Source organism: Alternaria triticimaculans (assembly GCF_023758025.1).
Source record: "Alternaria triticimaculans strain BMP 0046 chromosome Unknown scaffold_1, whole genome shotgun sequence".
NCBI classification, from domain to species: Eukaryota; Fungi; Ascomycota; class Dothideomycetes; order Pleosporales; family Pleosporaceae; genus Alternaria; species Alternaria triticimaculans.
Window position 1 is genome coordinate 1,317,140 of NW_026055958.1, and position 18,476 is coordinate 1,335,615.

Sequence of the window (18,476 nt, forward strand, 5' to 3'; positions counted from 1 at the left end):
ATTGATGTTATGGATTGGATGTACAGACTTTGGAAAGGGTATACCAGTGATGGATGGAACGATGATGGAGGTCTCCGCTCGAATGAAGGTTAATGACCTTGTATGTAGCAACACTCACAAAGCAATACATGATGGCACGGAAGTCACGATAATCAAAGACATTCTCTCCCCACACTTTCACCTCAAACCTATGTGACGCGCATCGACCACCAACCTCACTCTCAATCACACTCAACACAGCACAGCACATAGAGCAACACATCTCAATCGAACGAAAAGGGTATATCACATTACTCTGTCCACTTCTTCCGTCGCAGAAAAACGAACTAGTAACTAGACTACAACGCTAGAACTTGCTTGCTGGCATAAGAACAAAAGCGGAATCCAGTCGGCTAATCCTGTTGGCTAATCCCGAGAAAACGCAAGAGCAGATAGAGAGACAAGAGACTGAGACTGGTTCATAGCTACATACATAGGCATTACCTCGTTGGTTTTCCGATTTTCCTTTCCTTCCTTTCCGTGTTCCGTGGTTTCGTGGGCCAGATCAACTGGCGTTTCTTGTGGGTGATGTGTGATTTGTTTGAGATGATAGTGATGAGGTTGTGTAGGGGTGGTTGGTCGTTACGATTGTGGTGGTGGGGGTGGGGGTGGGGTGATGACATATTGGTGTCGTGTTGTAGCGAGGGTGCTATGTTGTGATTTGTTGAGAGTATGTTGATGATTTGGATATATGGGAAGCAAGCTTCCTCAACCCAGTCTACAACTCATCCCTCACAGCCTGGGTGGCTTGAGTAGCGGCGCTGGAGATACTGCTGACAGCTTCCTCAGCGCTACCAGATGCAGCTGCGTACATGGACGCAATGCGGCTGTTGGCGGCAGCTACAGCGTCGGCGATGCGGCTGTTGGCAGACTCCATGGCTCCTTGCTCAGGTCCATAGACGGCGGAACTGGCTGCTGAAGAGATGTAGGCTGCATTCTCGCTAGCGGCAGAGGCAACGTACTCGGCGTTGACACTGGCTACAGACGAGATTGAGCTGTATACATCACCGGCACTGCTTGTGGCTGAGGCGACGTAGTCGCCTGCTGTAGGCGTGCCGAAAATGGCTTCGCTGATAGCAGCTTGGGCGGATGCCGCGGCTGACGAAAAGCTATCTTGAGCTGATTGTGTTCCGTAGAGCTTCTCGCTCACTTGAGACTGGATGGATGAGTAAGCGCTCGCAACTGACTCGCTGGCCTGCTCAGCGGCACCCTTGGGCGTTCCGTAGAGGGCGACGGAGGCACTCTCAACAGCGAGATCCAAAGATGCGCTAGCCTGGCTCAAAACATCTTCGATCATGGCCGGGGGAGTGAAGACGGCGCTGACGACTGACGAAGCAGAAGCGTACGCGTCAGCAGCCGCGTCGGTGACAGCATCGTAACTGTCGCCCGCGTACGAACTAGCAGCGTTGATACCCTCACTGGCATAGGACTGGGCAGAGGCCATGGCTGCGGGTAAACCCGTGGAGTAAGCGGAGGCGAAGCGGTTCATGACGCTCTCGGTGAAGTCAGGCTCCTTTCCAATGACAAGCTCTGAGATAAGAGCCTGGACCTCGGCATATTGTGCAGCAGCGGCAGCAGTAGCCTACGTGTACAAAGTCAGCATATGTCTCAAATGCAGTTTATTCATCGGACGAAGTTCTTACCTGAGCACCGTAAGCGCCAGCTTGAGAGTATACAGACTCTGCCCATGGTGTAGGCTGGCCGTAGACCTGGCTACTGGCCTGAGCAATGAGTGCTTCCCAGTTCTGGCTGGCTTGGGAGGCAACCGACTCAGTCCAGGGGGTTTCTGAACCGATGACACCAGAGCTAACCTGGGAAGCGGCAGACTCAGCGGCAGCTTGGGCGTTGGCGACAGCCGACTGTGCTGAACCAGACACGTACGACGCGGCAGACTCGGCCGATCCAGATACAGCAGACGCAGCAGAAGCGGCTGATGCGGAGGCGACCGAAGCCAAAGACTCAATGGTACCTTGCTGGGGACCGTATACAGCGCTCGATGCAGCATCAGTAAACTCGGAATAACGGGCGTGCGCAAGGCCCACAGCTTCGTAGTACTGTCGGCGAGCGCTGTCAGCGACACCGGTGGATTGAGGTGCGGCGAACTGTGCAGAAGCCTGGCTGAGGCCTTCAGCGAGGCGAGATGATGCGATGGAGGAGACCGACTCGAAGTAACCCTGGGTGGGGCCTGCTGCATAGCTCCTCACTGATTCAGTGTATTGCATAGCGTTCGACAACCTCTCACTAGCGACTGCGAGGGAGTCGGAGTAGGCCTTCTCAAAGTAAGAAAGCATGGTTTGGTGCGCAGGCTGGGGCTCTCCAGAGATCAGAAGAGACATCTGGGCCTTCGCATTCTCGAACTGCTTGCTCGCAGCGCTAACAGCATCGTTGTATCGCGAGTTTGCCTCGACTTGTACGGTCTTGATTATGGCTGTCGGCGTTGGGGTACCGTAGATTGCGTATGATGCCGCAGTCACAGCTTGAGCATACTTGTCGGCGATGACGCTGGTCGCACTCTCAACAGCCGGTTGCTCGGTACCGTACAAGACGCTTGATGCAGCAGCAAGAGCACTTGCATACTGCTCGCTTGCGATCGACGAGGCAGACTCGACGGTACCTTGCGTCTTGGCAGGACCGAGGAGCGCTTCGCTGACTGCTCGGCTCATCTCAGCTGCTCGGTCGCCAGCGTCGGCAACCACGCTTTGCACTTTGCTGGAATAGGTGTCGACGACTTCGTCATCGTCTTCCAGCGGCTCATCAAGTACAGGTTCGCGGGCTTCAGCAATGATTTGCGCATTGGCCCCGCCCCAGACCTTCTTAGGCGATTCGTAGGCTGCGGAGGCCTTCGATGCGGTGTCATCAATAACTTCAGACGCCTTGGATGAAGCTTGAGATAGCAGGCTCTCGGATGAAGGTTCACCATAAATAGCCTCAGACGCTTGAGACGAAACCTCAGATGCAGCTTGCTGGACAGAAGATGCCACACTCTCAGCAACTGGGGTAGAGCTACCTGATACGGCCTCAGAGACCTGCGATGATGCTTTGGATGCTGCCTCCTTGACGGAAGATGCGATACTTTCGGTAAGAGGTGTTGAGCTACCCTGAACAGCTTCGGACGCTTGTGAAGAGAGGTCGGAGTACATGTCCTTGGCAGACGATGCGATACTCTCAGCAAGCGGTGTCGAGCTGCCTTGGATCGCTTCGGCAATCTGGGACGATGCACCCTCAACGTTGTCCATAACTTGTTGGGCAGCCTTGCGGACGCGAGGCGCGAAGACCTTGTCAGAGAAATCATCGCTAGCATCGCCGGCCCAGATCTTAGACTTGGAAACATCCTTCAAGCGTACTAGCTCGGCAACCATGTCCGACGCAATGGCCATGGCCTTGTCTTCAAGCTTCTTGGATTCTTCATGGGCCACGCGAAGGCCTTCGTGCCTGTTACCAACGGCTTCGACTTCGGCCTGCCATTCGTTGAGCGTGTTCCTCAGCTTGTGGTAGTTCTGCCAGTCCTTGTATGTGACGCCATCAGTCCACGCCCATCGCATGCCTACTTCTTGGAGGCCAAGGCTGTGGATCTTCTCAAGTACTTCGACAGTGCTCCTGACAGCAGCTTGTACCAGGGAGTCAGTCTCTTGATCGTATGATGCCTTCCAGACACGGATGTCCTGAGCGCGCTCCTTGACAGTGAGACCGAACTCGCGGGTCTTGGCGCCGCAGTCCTCGTAGGCAGCCTCAAGATCCGCGTCTGAAGCATCCTCTGGAAGAGATTGAATAGTCTTCTTGATGTAGCTCTTCAGCTTAGCAATAGTCGCGTCGGCAGTCTCCTCTAGCTTAACGACCAGAGCCTGACCATGTCCATTGACGGCATTGTCGACCTGTCGCTTTGTGATTTCTGCGACGCGTACCTCGAGATCTTCAGAACCCTTGTCGGCGGCTGTAGCGAACTTGGTCTGCCAGTCGCGGAGATCCTGGTTGAGCTTCTCTTGTAGTTCGGCACCTGTGAGCTTGGGCTCAGAGGGCTTGACTTTGGTTGGTTTTGCTTCCAGTTCGTTGGCGGCTGTGCTGGCTGATTCGCTGCCGAAGAAGTCATCAAGGACACCCCAGCCAGATCCCTCAGTAGAGCTGGGAGGGACAATAGAGGCAGAGGAGCTTGCGATGGTGGGAGTATCCTTGGTGGACTGAGATGGGAGGCTTGTCTCAGCATCGACGGCGGAGACGACAGACTCGATCTTCTGTTGGTCCCTGTAGCGGCCTAGACGCTCAGAGATACGGACCAACTGGGGCTCGACGTTGTCGCCGTATAGCACGCGCAGCTGGGGCCACACAGTGCGGAGGAGGAAAGCCCAGGTGGCATCCTTTGCGGTGTGGACATGGGGATAGACGATGTCGACGAGGACGTGGTGGCCGTATGCGTGACCCTGCTGGAGGTAGGGCTTGGAGCGCTCGTAGGCCGGGAGCAGTGTCAGGTGGTAGATCTCTTCGGAGCTAGTCCTGAGGTCGTTGTAGTACGGGGCAGCAGCATCAGTCGCCTTGTTGACATGAGGGCCGAGGTATACGTCGTACTGGCCCTTGATTTGCTTTTGGGCGTTCTGCAGCTGGGGTTGGACAGACTTCTCGTACTGGGCCTCTGCATATTTCCTGGCATGCTCAACCCTGTGTGCACCGTAGGTTGCGTAGTGGTCCTGGGCGAATGTGGTTATGGGCGTCGTGTAAGGCTTGACCTTTTCAATCTGCGGGGCGACGTAGGTCTCGTAGTAGGGGTCGACATAGGGCGCAGCGAAGGACCGGGTCTGCAAGTAGGGCTTGCATACGCGTGGGGAGTCGTGGTTGAGCTGGTGCAGCGATGTAGGACACCGGAAGAGGAAGGTGATGATGAGATACCACGTGGAGAGTCTCGCAACCATGCTCGTGAAGGCGCCCACGAGACTCCGCCTGGGCTTCCGCGAGCGAGCCGACCTCGAGGTGAGCTGCGTCTTTTCTGCGTGGCCGTTGGCGGTGCCATTGGCGGACCCGTTCAGGCTGCCATTTTGTTTGGACTTGGTCGCCCTTCCGTTGGCCTGGGCGGCCATGCTCGCGTGTGGTGGACGATGAAGCGGTGACGCTGTGTGGCTGACCAGCTTCTGCGTGTGCGTATTAGTGGTACTGCCGCAGCAAGTCGGGGTCTGGCTACGTACAAAAATCAGCGACAGGCGGCAGCGTCTGGGTTGTGGATGTCTCTTGAATAATGGCGATGGCTGCTCGAAGTAACTTGTCTGTTAGCGCTGGGGGGACGACAACCGAGCTGCAGCAGTGATGTAATTGCACGTGCGGACGCGGGAACACGATAGCAAGATCAAGGTTTGGACATGCGATAGGCGGCAGAGAGCGCAGAATTACGCGATAGGGCGCGAGAGATGACAGAGGAAATAGAGTCTGCCTGTCGCGATTTCCCAGTCCCAGACATTTTGAGTGCCTCAGGCTGCCCCTGCGGTTCGCGTCGTCTCATGTAGGGCTGGATGCCTTCACCCGTGCTGTAGGACCCTGTGACGCTGATCAAGCACCGAAGACACGCCATGCATGTGCAAATCCGATCGCTTGTCCCAGGTACCAGACTAAATAATAAATTGTCCCTACACGTGCACTAAGTGTGGCTAGGTTGACATCGCTCTGCCAGGGGCCCGGGGTGCTCGACTGCCAAGACCGAGACTGTCTGGCGGCGGCGACATCACCACTTCCGTCGCCAGAGCTGCTGCACGCAACCACGGTTCCGGCCGCATCCACCCTTGTGCGCTTTCCCCCCAGGTCTATTCACGTCCCTAATTGCCTGCATCTGCATTGTCCTCCATCGCGCAGCACTGCACGCCCGTCCTCTTCACGCCGCTCCCTCGCTGCGATTCCGATGCCTACTTGAGATCGACTTGTGCGGCATCTGCCCGAACCCGAACCATATCTTCCGATTCGATACAACCCCCCTCTTACCACGCGTATACTTTTAATCTCCCTCCGCCATGGCCACCGATGCCGAGCCCCTCACCGCGGGGCTCTTCGACGATGCCTCCGCGCACGACAACGCCCCCCAGACTTCCGACGAGCGCGCCATGGACAAAGACGAAGCCGACACCTGCCGGATATGTCGCGGGGAAGGCACCGCCGAAGAGCCTCTGTTCTTTCCCTGCAAGTGCAGCGGTAGCATCAAATACGTTCACCAAGAATGCCTGATGGAATGGCTGTCCCACACCCAGAAGAAGCACTGCGAACTGTGCAAGACATCCTTCCGCTTCACCAAACTATACCACCCCGGCATGCCGAATCGCATACCCACGACCGTCTTCGTACGCCGCGCCGCTCTGCACGTCCTCAACATGTTCGCAACCTGGTGCCGAGGGGTCCTGGTGGGCGCCGTCTGGCTCTTCCTACTACCCTGGTGCATGCGCGTCGTATGGCGCAGCCTGTTCTGGGTCGGCGATGGTGGCTGGTCACAAGACATGTTTACCGACACACCTGAGACGTCGGTAATGCCCGCGACCGGTAGAGGACTGGCCCCTAGCGATATCGACCTGATACGCTCTGCACTCGATACCGCCAAGAGCAACAACTCGACTGTGCATGTGGCAAGTACCGTCGGGCCCATAAAGATAACGTATACTCCAAACAATTCCACGACTAGCGAATCCATCCTCTGGACCTATGCCAAACGAGTCTTCTTCGGGGTCCCATTCCCCTTTTCCCAGCTTGCACAATCCGACAGAATAACTACTCACGTATCTGTCGTTGACAAGAACGGCACCGTTTCCAATACTACCTCAGACCATCTCGGTGTTCGCAGTCCGTCGCTTCTCTCCGATGTCCCCTTCTTCAACTGGTTCCAGTCTCAAAGCGCCAATCGCTTTATTGTTGACGTGATAGAGGGCCAGATCATCACTCTACTCGTTGTCGTGGCGTTTATCCTTGTCTTCCTGATCAGGGAGTGGGTGGTCCAGCAACAACCTGTCATCAACATGGTTGCTCTTGGTGACAACCATGCTGCGCAGAGGGCTGCCATCATAGAAGAGGAGGCTCTCGTTGACAACGTGGTCGTTGACGAGGGCGAGCTGGAAGACGCTCTAGATGCTTTGGACGCTGAAGTGGCTGGGGAGGCCGCGGATGTGGAAGAAGCTCATGAACCTGAAAATGCTGACCAAAACGAGCCAATTGCCCCTGGAGACTTCGCTCGCGAGAATGATGAGCCTGAGACTGCCGAACCTACGATACGCCGCGTTCGCCGGTCTTCCTCGCTCCGCCGAGAACGCGACGAGCTTGTTCGCAACATAGTACGCGAAGGCCTCTCGGGTGATTTGAGGTCAATGATGCAATCGGATGAGCTTGTGGATGCCTATGACGATGGATTTCCATCCCAGAGCTTTAACGAGGCTATTGAGCGAGCAATGATGGAAGACGGCGAGGCTAGCAGCTCAAGCTTTCCTGCAAGAACCTCGTCACTCCACCAACCTTCAGGCGTAGCGCCAGATCTTGAAGGTTCCGAATCGTCTTCATCTTCGCACAGACCAAACATGCCAGCACGCGATAGATCCTTCATCGCGACAGAAATCCGTCGCGGCCTAGAGGAGGGTAATTCATGGTCTTTCGAGAACGTACCACAATCGTCAGCTTCGAACGAGGAAAGTGCTGAAAACGTACCCGAATCGTGGGAAGACGACGACAACGCAGACCGAAGAGCCGATCAAGGACCCGAGGCTGCATCCGACCACGAACCGGGTAGCGAGCACAGCAGTGGAAGCTGGCAGCAAGTCCCTGAGGCTGTAGAAGATGACTCCGACCAAGCGCTGGAAGGAGAACATGTTCACGACAAGGGTAAAGCTAAGGCCGTCGACGCCAGTGTGGAGGATAATCTACCCGAGTCAACGTCTTCTGCACAGAGCAGTTCTACTCATCTAGACAACTCAATTACGGTCGATACTACGATTGAAGTCGACAACAGCAGTAGCCAACCTGACCAAGACTCGACCACCCGCGAAGAACAGGAGCATTCTGAAGTGGGTCAGCAGAACCCGGACGATCAGCCTGCGGTTCCAGCCAACGCACAACCAGCAGCTCTTCAACCTCCACAAAACCCAGTGAACCAAGTATTGGACTGGATGTTTGGAGACATAGCCCCGATGGCTCAACCTGTCGAAGAGGGAGGCAACGATGAGCATATCGTGCGCGATCTGGCAGACGAAGCGCCTTTTGTGCCCTTCTTAGGGAATGAGCCGCGGGATCATGGCAATGCTGCGCCCCAAGATCCTGAAGTTGCTGCTGCTGCTGCACAAGCTGGCATAGATGTCAACGACCAGGAAGCGATTGAAGACGCTGAAGACCTGGAAGGTATACTTGAGCTCATTGGTATGCAAGGGCCTATTGTCGGTCTTTTCCAGAACGCCCTGTTCAGTGCCGTGCTGATCACCTGCACATTGGCGTGCGCTGTATGGGTTCCTTATCTCTGGGGTAAGTTCGTCATAATAATGGTGGGAAGTCCTATCGAACTCCTCAAAATCCCTCTACAGGCGGTCGCTGCAGTAACGGACTTCATAGTCGACGTTACGCTCTTCCTCGTAGCTGGTACGACGTACTGGAGTTCTTATGCCATCTCCAGTCTGGTCAAGCTGTGTTCCTTGGGGAAACTGTCTCAAACCATAGATGGTCCACTCCGTGCAGTATCTACGCCAGCATACTCCCTTGCAGAGAGTGCGATGGTTCGTATTGGCAAGATGTTCATGGACTCGCCATTATCGTCTCAGCCCAGCTACACCCAATTCACGCTCAACGCACACGCTTCACTACGAAGCCTGCAGAACACGACCTCATTTGCGCTCAATGAAACGAGCAGCTTTGCAAACGCCATCATCGAGGAAATTTCAGCAGACTCACCGCCCAAGCTTGTGCTGAGGGTCCTTGGACGCCTTCCCTCGTTAATTCAAGATATCTTTACGACTACCTACGGCCAGTGCAGTTCTCTGCTCTCATGGCTTTGGACGGCCAAGTCATACAAGATCACCATTGATCTAGACTCGAATAGCAGCACCGCTGCAGCATATACTGCATTGGAGCGATGGACGGCGAGTGACCGCCTGATTGCAATACTTGCTGGCTATGGGTTCTTCGCTTTTCTTGGTGCGATATATCTCAGGCGCGGCACACCTTTCAGCTCGTCACAGCAAGGACAAAGGATCGAACGCATTCTTTCTGATGTACTGCAACAAGCCGGAGGTGTGCTCAAGGTGATCCTTATCATTAGTATCGAAATGTTGGCATTTCCGCTGTACTGCGGGCTGCTTCTCGACTTGGCCATGCTCCCATTATTCCAGAACGCTACGCTGTACAACCGGTGGCAGTTCGCGAGAGAGAGTCCATGGACATCTGGATTTGTGCATTGGTTCATCGGTACCTGCTACATGTTCCACTTCGCGCTCTTTGTGTCCATGTGCCGCAAGATCATGCGCAAGGGTGTGCTTTACTTCATCCGCGACCCAGATGATCCGACCTTCCATCCTGTTCGGGACGTCCTAGAGCGTAGCGTTACGACTCAACTTCGCAAGATCGCCTTCAGCGCTCTTGTGTATGGAGCACTCGTTATTGTATGCCTCGGCGGTGTCGTATGGACCTTGAGTCGTGCTACTACCAACGTGCTGCCAATCCACTGGACTACCGAAGCACCATCGCTGGAATTTCCGCTCGACCTTCTCTTTTACAACTTCCTCACGCCGGTCATCATCAAATTCTACAAGCCTAGCGAGGGTCTGCATACCATCTACAAATGGTGCTTCCAGAAGTGCGCTGGGTTCCTTCGCCTGTCCAACTTCCTCTTCGGCGACAAGGTACCTGCGCAAGAAGGCGATGATGGTCGATACGTTCGTGCACCCGCTTCCGATCAAGCTCGCATCCCCAAGGGCCAACCTGTCTTCGTCGAAGTCGACCGCGACAACGTGCGCAAAGATGGAGAGAATGAGGGTGGAGTGCACAACTCTGATCTCGTGTCAATGGTATTCATCCCACCATGGTTCCGCGTGCGCATTCTCTGCTTCATCGTCACGATATGGATCTTCATGGGTCTATCAGGAGTAAGCGTAACGATCCTACCCCTCCTCTTCGGCCGCTACCTCTTCTCGCTCTTCCTCCCACCGACCGTTGAGATGAACGACATCCACGCGTTCTCCCTCGGCGTCTACACGCTCGCCAGTATCGGCTACTCCGCCTACCACGCCTTCAAGTTCATCTCGTCGCTCAATCGATCCATCCCAGATCCCATGTCCACACTCCACCACATTGCAGCAACCACCTCCCGCGTCGGCGGCCGCGCCCTCCGCTTCTCATACGTCTGGGCAACCCTCATCTTCGCCATCCCCTTCCTCTTCGCCGTCCTCCTAGAACTCTACTTCCTCATGCCGCTGCACGCCTACCTCGGCCCCAAGGAACCCCACGTCGTCCACGTCATCCAAGACTGGACCCTCGGCTTCTTGTACTCTCGTCTCGCCGCGCGCCTCGTCTTCGCGAACCGCAATTCCCGGCCTGCACGCGCGTTCAAAGCTGTCATCAGAGATGGCTGGCTCTACCCCAACGCCAAGATCGCGACACGCTGTTTCCTCATTCCCGTGCTCGCGCTCTTCCTCGTCGCTATTGCCGTTCCATCCAGTCTGGCGTTTGTCACGAGTCGAACGCTATACCGGAATGCGAACGAAGCGACAAAGAACTTACTCTGGCGCTTCAGCTTCCCGGCCGTGGGACTTGCTTTGGTGGTAATGTGGGCTTCGTCGGCGGTTGTCAGGCTGCTCGTGAGATGGAGGTTGGTCGTTAGGGATGAGGTATATCTTATAGGAGAGAGGTTGCACAACTTTGGGGAGAGGAAAGCGCCCGTTCAGCCTGCGTCTGCTGCTACTCCTGCGGTGAGCGTTGAGGGTGTTGACGTAGGCACGCAGACTGCTTAGTTTTGTGGGTTCGTCGGTCGGTGTGTTGTTGTTTTGCGTGCAAGAGTGGAATTGCTGCATATCCTTTTCATTATGCATTTGCTTTCACTGGGTGGTTTAGAAGGCATGTCTATCGTTTTGTCAGCGGGCTAGGCAGATAGCCAGTTAGCATGAATCTCACGCTGCTCATCCTCGTTACATTCATCTACACTACTGCCCTGTGAACTTGATCTTGTGTCCATTGGTCTATCGATTAATGTCGTGGTCAACTACGCATGAAGTCCAATTATCTCGCTACTCCACAACCCAATCGCCTTCCTAGCACGGACTAAGATCCTAAGCCTTCGACCGCCACCCTCCCTCAGCCATAAGAACCTCTCCAAGAACTCTGCTGATCCGAAGAAGATGCCCGTCGCGCCCTCTTCCCGCAACAACAGAAACACCAACGGGCATACCATGCAACCCCACGAAAGCAGGAACATGTACCACCGGCACATGCAGACCCTGGATAAAAGTCAAACTCGTTTTTATCTACCACCTGTGACAAAGTCAACTTACCGTCCACATCGTATTGAACACCGGACTCCCCATATCGTTAAGCCCCACCGGCGCCTCATCTACAGCACTTGGCGCGATGATGACAGAATACTTGGTCGCTATCGTGTCGAATAGTGTACGTAGATGCGTGTGCTTTTCCAGTGCTTCGCTTTTCTCTTTTTCTGCATCAGCGTGTTTGGAGTGGTTTTCTACTAGATTCCGAATTGAGACGTCCAAACCATCCTTGTGTAGACGGTATTCTTCGTGGAAAGCGAGGGCGGCCTCAGCGTCGATAATTGCGTTTTGAGAGCGCGTTAGATTGTCTGCGTCACCAAAGACATCCGGTAGGGACACCTCTTCCACTCTTACACCGTGGTTTTGCAGGATGGCGGCTGTTTTCTCCATGGCGTTCATAGTACCAGGTCCAGCATGTGACCACATCGGTGTCTTAACAAGAGCGACTGAGATATCGTCCAAGCATACCTTTCCTGGGCGCTGGTCGTCACAGAGGGAAAAGACATCTGCCAGTAACTGCAGATCCGCCATGCTGCGAGCGAAGAAGCCGATAGTATCGAATGTAAAAGAAACAATCTTTTGCCCCGAGGTTGAGATGGCGTTGTGCGTGGGTTTCATGGCGAATGTCCCACAGTAGGCTGCTGGTCGGATGACGCTTCCGCCTGTCTGTATGCCCAAAGCAAGCGGAATCTGCATATCGGCTACTGCGGCGGCGGACCCGCATGAGGAGCCGCCTGGGGTTCGAGATGGGTCGTGGGGATTGGTGGTCGGAGGTCCGCAATTTGTTATTGTGAATTCTGTTGTCGTTGTCTTGCCTGTGGGAGACGTCAACAATCATTCACAGGGAAGGTGAATTGACAGACCGAAGATTAAAGCTCCTGCAGCTCGTAGAATGGCAACAGCCGATGAGTCGAAGCCAGATTGGTGTCCCTCGTATATCTGAGAGCCGTGTTGGGTGGGCGTGTCTGGGGCTTGTCAATATCTGGCATGCAAAGAACTGTACCTCACGACCTTTCGTGTTCATCACATCTTTTATGCCTATCGCTACTCCATGCAACGGTCCTCTCTGGTTTTCTGGTATTTGATCAAGTTCACGAGCTCGGCGTAGAACAAGCTGCTGGTCTGGCCTTTGCTCAGATCGAGACGTGTTTATAGGCAGAGCAAGACTCACCGAGATGGGCCCATGCCTTTACAATATCGTCCCGGTCGCGGATGCGGTCAAGGAGAGATTGTGCATAGGTCTCCACTGTGATGGTATTGGCTTTGAGCAGTTCCAGTGCTTCCACTGCTGTCAGAGTGTATAATGCAGGTGACGTTGACATGTTTGGAGAATATTGGGAAGGAGCAGCCTGGAGAGAGAGGTAGGGCGTAGAAACATGGATGAGTACATGCGATAGCATGCATGGCCGATCTGCATGCAAGGGGATGCCCAACTCGCTAATGATCCATATTGATATCTGCACGCATGGGACGCAAGCTGCCGGTACAGATTTGAGAAGTTTGTATTGATTTCCTCCCATAGCGCCGTATCTGATGCAAATTGTACAGTAATACATGGTATACACATACGCGACCGTCGTTCCCGGTGTGGTCCGTCTAGAAACCTGGAGGGTTCAGTCGTTGACTGACTCTTGTCCACTTTGGCACCTCTGTCAAATGTCAGTAACTGCAACTTCTGAATGTAACCTATCATGACTGTTCCCCGTTTTCATTCGGCTGCCACCAAGCTTTGTCCCAAAATACTAGAAGTATGCAACTTACTGTGTATTCCCTTTCGATACCTCTTCACCTTACGGTCGAAAACGGTGTATTTGTCCTTGGGCAGCATCTCCGCCTCGGTTGGCATCTCCATCTTCCAGCGCTCCACCTTCTTCATGCTCTGTCCCATGCGTCGTAGTGCGTTATCGATTGTGCCGACCACAGTGTCAACGTGCCGTAGGCGCTCGCGTTGCCTGTACTTCTGGTGTCTGGATAGCCGCCATGGTATCTTCCTATAGCTTTGTCAGCACGGACTGCCAGATATCGAGTCCCAACTGGTGGAAGATGCGTCGGAGCAGAAAATGCGATGGCGACGACGAGCAATTGCGCGCGGGTGACAGTTCGGGAAACGCAGGGAGTCGCACCATAATAGACCACCCGATAGCGGGTTTGTGAGGCGGAATGGACCGAACATGGTGACGTGCTGGGGTTGGCGATGCTGGGTTGCGCAATCGAAGTCGCGATATTCTTCGAAAGGCACTCCCGCGGACTTTCTTGGCAGACATGCCGATTAGCGTGGGGAAGCTCATCGACACACCCCACACGTTGCACAGCTAAACACAAGCTACTCTTACGACGATACGAATTACGAATCCTGGTGCCTTTATCTTCGACATCGGTAAAAGCCAGAAAGACTGTACTAGGCTAGATCACGCATCCCCACCTGGACCACGGGGCGCACGCCAACCACTCCACACGTATACCGACGTACAACCTCATACCTCACCATGTCATACACGTTCTCCATTCTGTCGCCTCTCGATGTTCCTCTCTTCACGCACGACTTCGGTACCTCACGCAGCGGCGGCACCGGTGTCGCGAACTATACCCCCGCAGAGCGCGCCCTCGTCCCGTTCATTCTACACTCGTCTCTCGATATAGTCGAGGAAGTACAATGGGGCCCTTCTACATCCAGTGGTTCCGCGCCCATGTATCTTAAGCACATCGACAAATACCAGAACTGCTTCGTGTCGTGCTGGATCACCGGCGGCAATACACGCTTCCTCCTACTCACAAGACCGCGAGACGAAAGCCTGGGGCTGACAAGTGGAGGTGCTGGAGGCGCGAGGGGAAGTCTAGCGGGTGGAAGAGCTGCTTTGGGAGGAGGTGCTGGTCTATACAACCCCAGCAGTCCAGCCACGGAAGAAGCTGTTAAGAACTTCATGGTCGACGTATACGAGGCTTGGGTCAAGACTATTATGAATCCATTCTTTGCCGTGGGCAATGGGGAAGTCATCAAGAGCCCAGTGTTTAGGCAGAGAGTTGCGACTGCCGCGAAGAAATATCTATGAAGGGAGAGAAAGCATCACGGAATCACCGATTCAAGAATGGAGATGACCACAGGCGCGAGGACCCATCTTATACCCGAGAGCATGGTGAACGGCACACGAGCAGTTCAGATTATTGCGACCTGATTGGAGAGTCTCGACCAGATGACTGCTGAAAGGTCTCACATCCCCTTCGCAGCGACGCAAATCTGAGACAAGGAAGGCAGCAACGGGAGCCTTCGAGCTAGTTGCGAGCCTTTGCACTGAGTAGGTGTATGGCTACTCATGCCCGCGAGGCTATTAGACCTAGCCGAAGTCGACCTCGCGTTTTGTATGGGTTATGATAATTGGGAACAGGAGGATCGATATCCTGAGAGTCGATGCGATGGAGTCTCTGTCGCGCACGCATCTTTTGATACGCACAGTACTGGACTGATATATTGCATTGGGCTTGCGCGCAGCCAATCCCTCTCTATATAGCATCCTAGGTCACAAACAGCCACTAGGTCAAAAGTGGATACTCGTCGTTTGCGTCTCGGCGTCGTTTACCTATTATTCAAGGCACCCTACCTGCAAGCCTAAGCCATGAACATAGAGGTCTTACCTTACTTACGCATCCTCAAAACTGTGGTCACCATGAGTTGCGCCTTTACCTTGGTCCCGTTTGTAATCGCGCAGATCTCTCACTCACCTTCACCTTGTCCAAGCTGGTATATCACCACTCCATCTACCCACCTTCTCCCGCTCGCAACGAAATCTCTTACCTCACAGTATTTAATATCTTTGCCTTGACTTCAGCGCGTTGCGACTCTTAGCATGGCATCGAAACCCCCCGAGGTCAGTGCTGCAGACAAACAGTGGCTCACTTTCCGACAAAAGCACGAAGCTGAACTTAAGGGCTTCCAACGGTATGCGACGGAGTCTTTTGCCAAATTTCAAGACAACGTCAACAAGGAGCGAGCAATTATTCTCGCAAAACACCAGAAAGAAGAGGAAGAGTTCTGGAGCAAGGCCAACGCGGCAGCAAATAGGGAGAAGAAAAACATTGGTAACACGGCTACTGGGCCTAAGACGGGTGTCCAGAGTCAGGCAAATCGTCGCCCAGCTGCTGCACCACCGAGAGCTGCTCCCACCATCAAGAAGACGCCGGCGCCGAGGCCCAAAGCACCATCCATATCTAAGCCAGCCAGCAACGCAAACACACCGGTAGCAGGACCCAGGAACAAAAAGGCCGCCGTCACGATCATTGATCTTTGCTCCGACGAGGATGATGATGAACCAGTGTTGGTAAAGGAGAAGCCTATTTTCAAGATAGCTGGGCAAGGACCTGTCGCGAAAGACCCTCTCAGCTTGTCTGACAAGATCGGAAACGTGGTAAGTCGGCAAATGGCAAAAGCATTCCTTTCCCAAGACTGATTGATATAGGACACGCCAAAGCCAGAGCAGTTGAACCATGAGCGTCATGGCTTTACTCAGCAACCCTCGTACCCATCTACACAACCGCCGGCACTATGTACAAGTAACAGTAATACTTCCAGTGTGCACGTCTCGAACTCCGTCGCCTCTCAGCATGCGCCAGCAGCTGTCCTCAGTACACAGCCGAACCTGGTTGGGGGCGTGGGTTTTGGCAACTGGGCAAATGTGCCTCGCATGTCAGATGCCCGTCAAGGAACAGTACTCAATGTTGGAGGTAGACCATTATCGGCTTCCTCTCCGTGGGCTACCCCCACAGTTTCTGCTTCACAACGCCTACAGTCGACGAGCGGTTTCGCTTCTTCGAGGCTCTCTCAAGCCCACCAGCCAGACAACTTTCAATCGCAACAAAGTATAGGCTACCAATCAGGCCAGTTATCAATGTTCCGGGAGTCAGCTTTCCATGGCCTTCCTCGAGACGACCACGGAGCTTTGCGAAGTGCAGGCCATGCTTACTATTTAAATGGCTCAATCGAGTCTTCGCAAGACCTTGGACGTAGAGACAGGTTTGGTCCTGACTCTGTCCCGGATCATGCAACCAAAAACTTGGAGAGCGACCTTCGTAGATCGGTTTCGAATGGTATGGACACGATGATGCATGAAGCTCCGCGTAGTAAGCTTGCTGTCTTCGATCTTGTAGTGACTGAACTAACGTGTACATAGCTCCAACAAGACCACAGCAACACACTCCAAACATGCTTCCATCACCTCAAGATACTGGTCTCGTATCCACTCAAGAGAGCCCTCGCACCCCAACCGCAGAGCCACTTACCCCTACCACTCCTAAGACTCCCGGCTTCAGAAGGCCATTCCTCCCAGCCAGTGCCACCAAAGATAGTATTGCGGTTGCTAGGGGTGTTCGGGCTGGGTCGCAGGTATCTACTTCTACGCCTACTAATCGCGCCTCGAGTGTTTCGCAAAGTCAACGCGATGCGTCAGTCGTATCGCATACTTCTTTCTCTTCCCGTTCAGGCAGAGGCAAGCGGAAGGTGGTGGATCTCAGCAGCGATGAGGAGAGTGACTATGCCCCGCCGTCTGATGATGAGGAGCCTAGTTCCCCTGTCATGATGGACGATGCTCCTGAGCCTATAAAGAAGCAGACATCTAGGCCGGCGACAAAGAAGGCTAAACTTCCTCCACCACTACCACCAGCTCTTGCCTCAAAAGGTGTGTACAACAAGGGAAAAAATGGCTTTGGCTTCACGAGCTTGCAGAAATCGAAACCCAAGGTCAACAGCCAAGCTGATGTGGCATTACCGACTACCCCACCGCGTATGCCCACCAGAAAGCCTCAGCCGACGACACCATCTACACCGACACCTGCGTCTCAGAGGTCCAAAATTGTTACGTCAAAGACTCAAGGAGCAACGGTATCGCGCTCACCCCGAAAAGCCAAGCTTGATGCATCTGCAAAGATTACGCAGCTCAGCGAAGCCGAATTAGAAACTCGGACCAGCATTGCTATCGACGAAGCGAACCAGCGCGAGAGAGCAACAGCTGAAGCTGGAGTTTTCGAGCAAGTCAGAGGTGGCATGCGGGCCATGTCAATCACACCGGCGCCTGGCAACGCTGCAGAGGACGTAGAAATGCTGGCCGACGTTTCAGACTCTGGTATCACATCCCCAAAACACGGCGCTGGATTGATTTCATGGACAGACTCTCGCTTCAATGGCGACAGGTATCTTGCCAAGTCTCGCGCTGCTCGACCCATAGTACAAGACGACTCGGACGACTACGATGACCCGGACATCAGTAAGTACAGCGTCGTCGACGGCGTTATTGTGCATGAGGCGGATCGAGAGAGACTGCGACTGACGCAAGAGCAGGAAAGGCTTATGAGATCAAGAGGGACAGACGGTGGCAGTCGCGCACGTGCAGTGACCGCAGTTGAGATGCCGGAGCATGCTCAGCGGATGGCTGGGCAGAGTGGGAGGCGCGCGAGAAAGACTATGAGGTGAAAAGCACAGAATTGAAGTCATGGGCACTGACTGTGAGCTACGCCTTGTACGATGTACCTCGAATGAAACTACCATGTCGCAGGGGGGGTTAGCAGTGGAGATGTCTCTTGCAGAGCAGGTAGTATCGAAGTATCCGTATCTTCGTCTACTCGCATGGAGTCGCGATATGCTTCGCACTAGCTACACTTCTATCATTCATCGAAACTCTATACGGTTCTTGCTTAGCTAGTGGTGACAAGAAGCTGGTACACAGTCCTCCCAAATGCTATCACACTTTAGCCCATCGAACACGTCAAATCTCTCTTGCGTAAAAGCCAAACGAACCGCCCCCACCTAGCCAATCCATCCACAGCCTACTCACAGTAAAAGCATCCAGATCACCAAAGACTGCAACCAGGGAGATGACGATGCGCTGCAGCTTATCAAAGCCACCGAATCGGCCAGACAGACACACTAGTTCCGTCCCCGTTCACGCACCTGCAACCCCACTCTCCTAAGCGCATGACAGCAAC

At 54.1% G+C, this 18,476-nt stretch overlaps 7 protein-coding genes across 7 annotated transcripts; 3 read left to right on the top strand and 4 right to left on the bottom strand.

Annotated features, from left to right (window-relative positions):
* Window positions 1-757: 757 nt before the first annotated feature.
* On the bottom strand, window positions 758-5,105 carry J4E78_000454 (uncharacterized protein; the record flags this gene model as incomplete). The annotated part of the gene is made up of 2 exons (XM_049361118.1): window positions 758-1,621; window positions 1,683-5,105. The coding sequence occupies 2 exons, from the start codon at window positions 5,103-5,105 to the stop codon at window positions 758-760; spliced, it is 4,287 nt and encodes a 1,428-aa protein (XP_049226401.1).
* Window positions 5,106-6,023: 918 nt separating this feature from the next.
* Window positions 6,024-10,976, top strand: J4E78_000455 (uncharacterized protein; the record flags this gene model as incomplete). The annotated part of the gene is made up of 1 exon (XM_049361119.1): window positions 6,024-10,976. The coding sequence occupies one exon, from the start codon at window positions 6,024-6,026 to the stop codon at window positions 10,974-10,976; it is 4,953 nt and encodes a 1,650-aa protein (XP_049226402.1).
* A 189-nt stretch (window positions 10,977-11,165) lies between these two features.
* J4E78_000456 (uncharacterized protein) lies at window positions 11,166-12,125 on the bottom strand (the record flags this gene model as incomplete). Its single annotated transcript, XM_049361120.1, has 2 exons — window positions 11,166-11,201; window positions 11,514-12,125. 2 exons carry the CDS (start codon window positions 12,123-12,125, stop codon window positions 11,166-11,168), a joined length of 648 nt encoding a protein of 215 aa, XP_049226403.1.
* Window positions 12,126-12,551: 426 nt separating this feature from the next.
* On the bottom strand, window positions 12,552-12,829 carry J4E78_000457 (uncharacterized protein; the record flags this gene model as incomplete). Its single annotated transcript, XM_049361121.1, has 2 exons — window positions 12,552-12,634; window positions 12,679-12,829. 2 exons carry the CDS (start codon window positions 12,827-12,829, stop codon window positions 12,552-12,554), a joined length of 234 nt encoding a protein of 77 aa, XP_049226404.1.
* Window positions 12,830-13,103: 274 nt separating this feature from the next.
* J4E78_000458 (uncharacterized protein) lies at window positions 13,104-13,680 on the bottom strand (the record flags this gene model as incomplete). Its single annotated transcript, XM_049361122.1, has 3 exons — window positions 13,104-13,156; window positions 13,269-13,498; window positions 13,631-13,680. 3 exons carry the CDS (start codon window positions 13,678-13,680, stop codon window positions 13,104-13,106), a joined length of 333 nt encoding a protein of 110 aa, XP_049226405.1.
* A 313-nt stretch (window positions 13,681-13,993) lies between these two features.
* J4E78_000459 (uncharacterized protein) lies at window positions 13,994-14,557 on the top strand (the record flags this gene model as incomplete). Its single annotated transcript, XM_049361123.1, has 1 exon — window positions 13,994-14,557. One exon carries the CDS (start codon window positions 13,994-13,996, stop codon window positions 14,555-14,557), a length of 564 nt encoding a protein of 187 aa, XP_049226406.1.
* Window positions 14,558-15,169: 612 nt separating this feature from the next.
* J4E78_000460 (uncharacterized protein) lies at window positions 15,170-17,964 on the top strand (the record flags this gene model as incomplete). Its single annotated transcript, XM_049361124.1, has 5 exons — window positions 15,170-15,173; window positions 15,212-15,243; window positions 15,332-15,907; window positions 15,959-15,992; window positions 16,979-17,964. 5 exons carry the CDS (start codon window positions 15,170-15,172, stop codon window positions 17,962-17,964), a joined length of 1,632 nt encoding a protein of 543 aa, XP_049226407.1.
* Window positions 17,965-18,476: the final 512 nt, after the last annotated feature.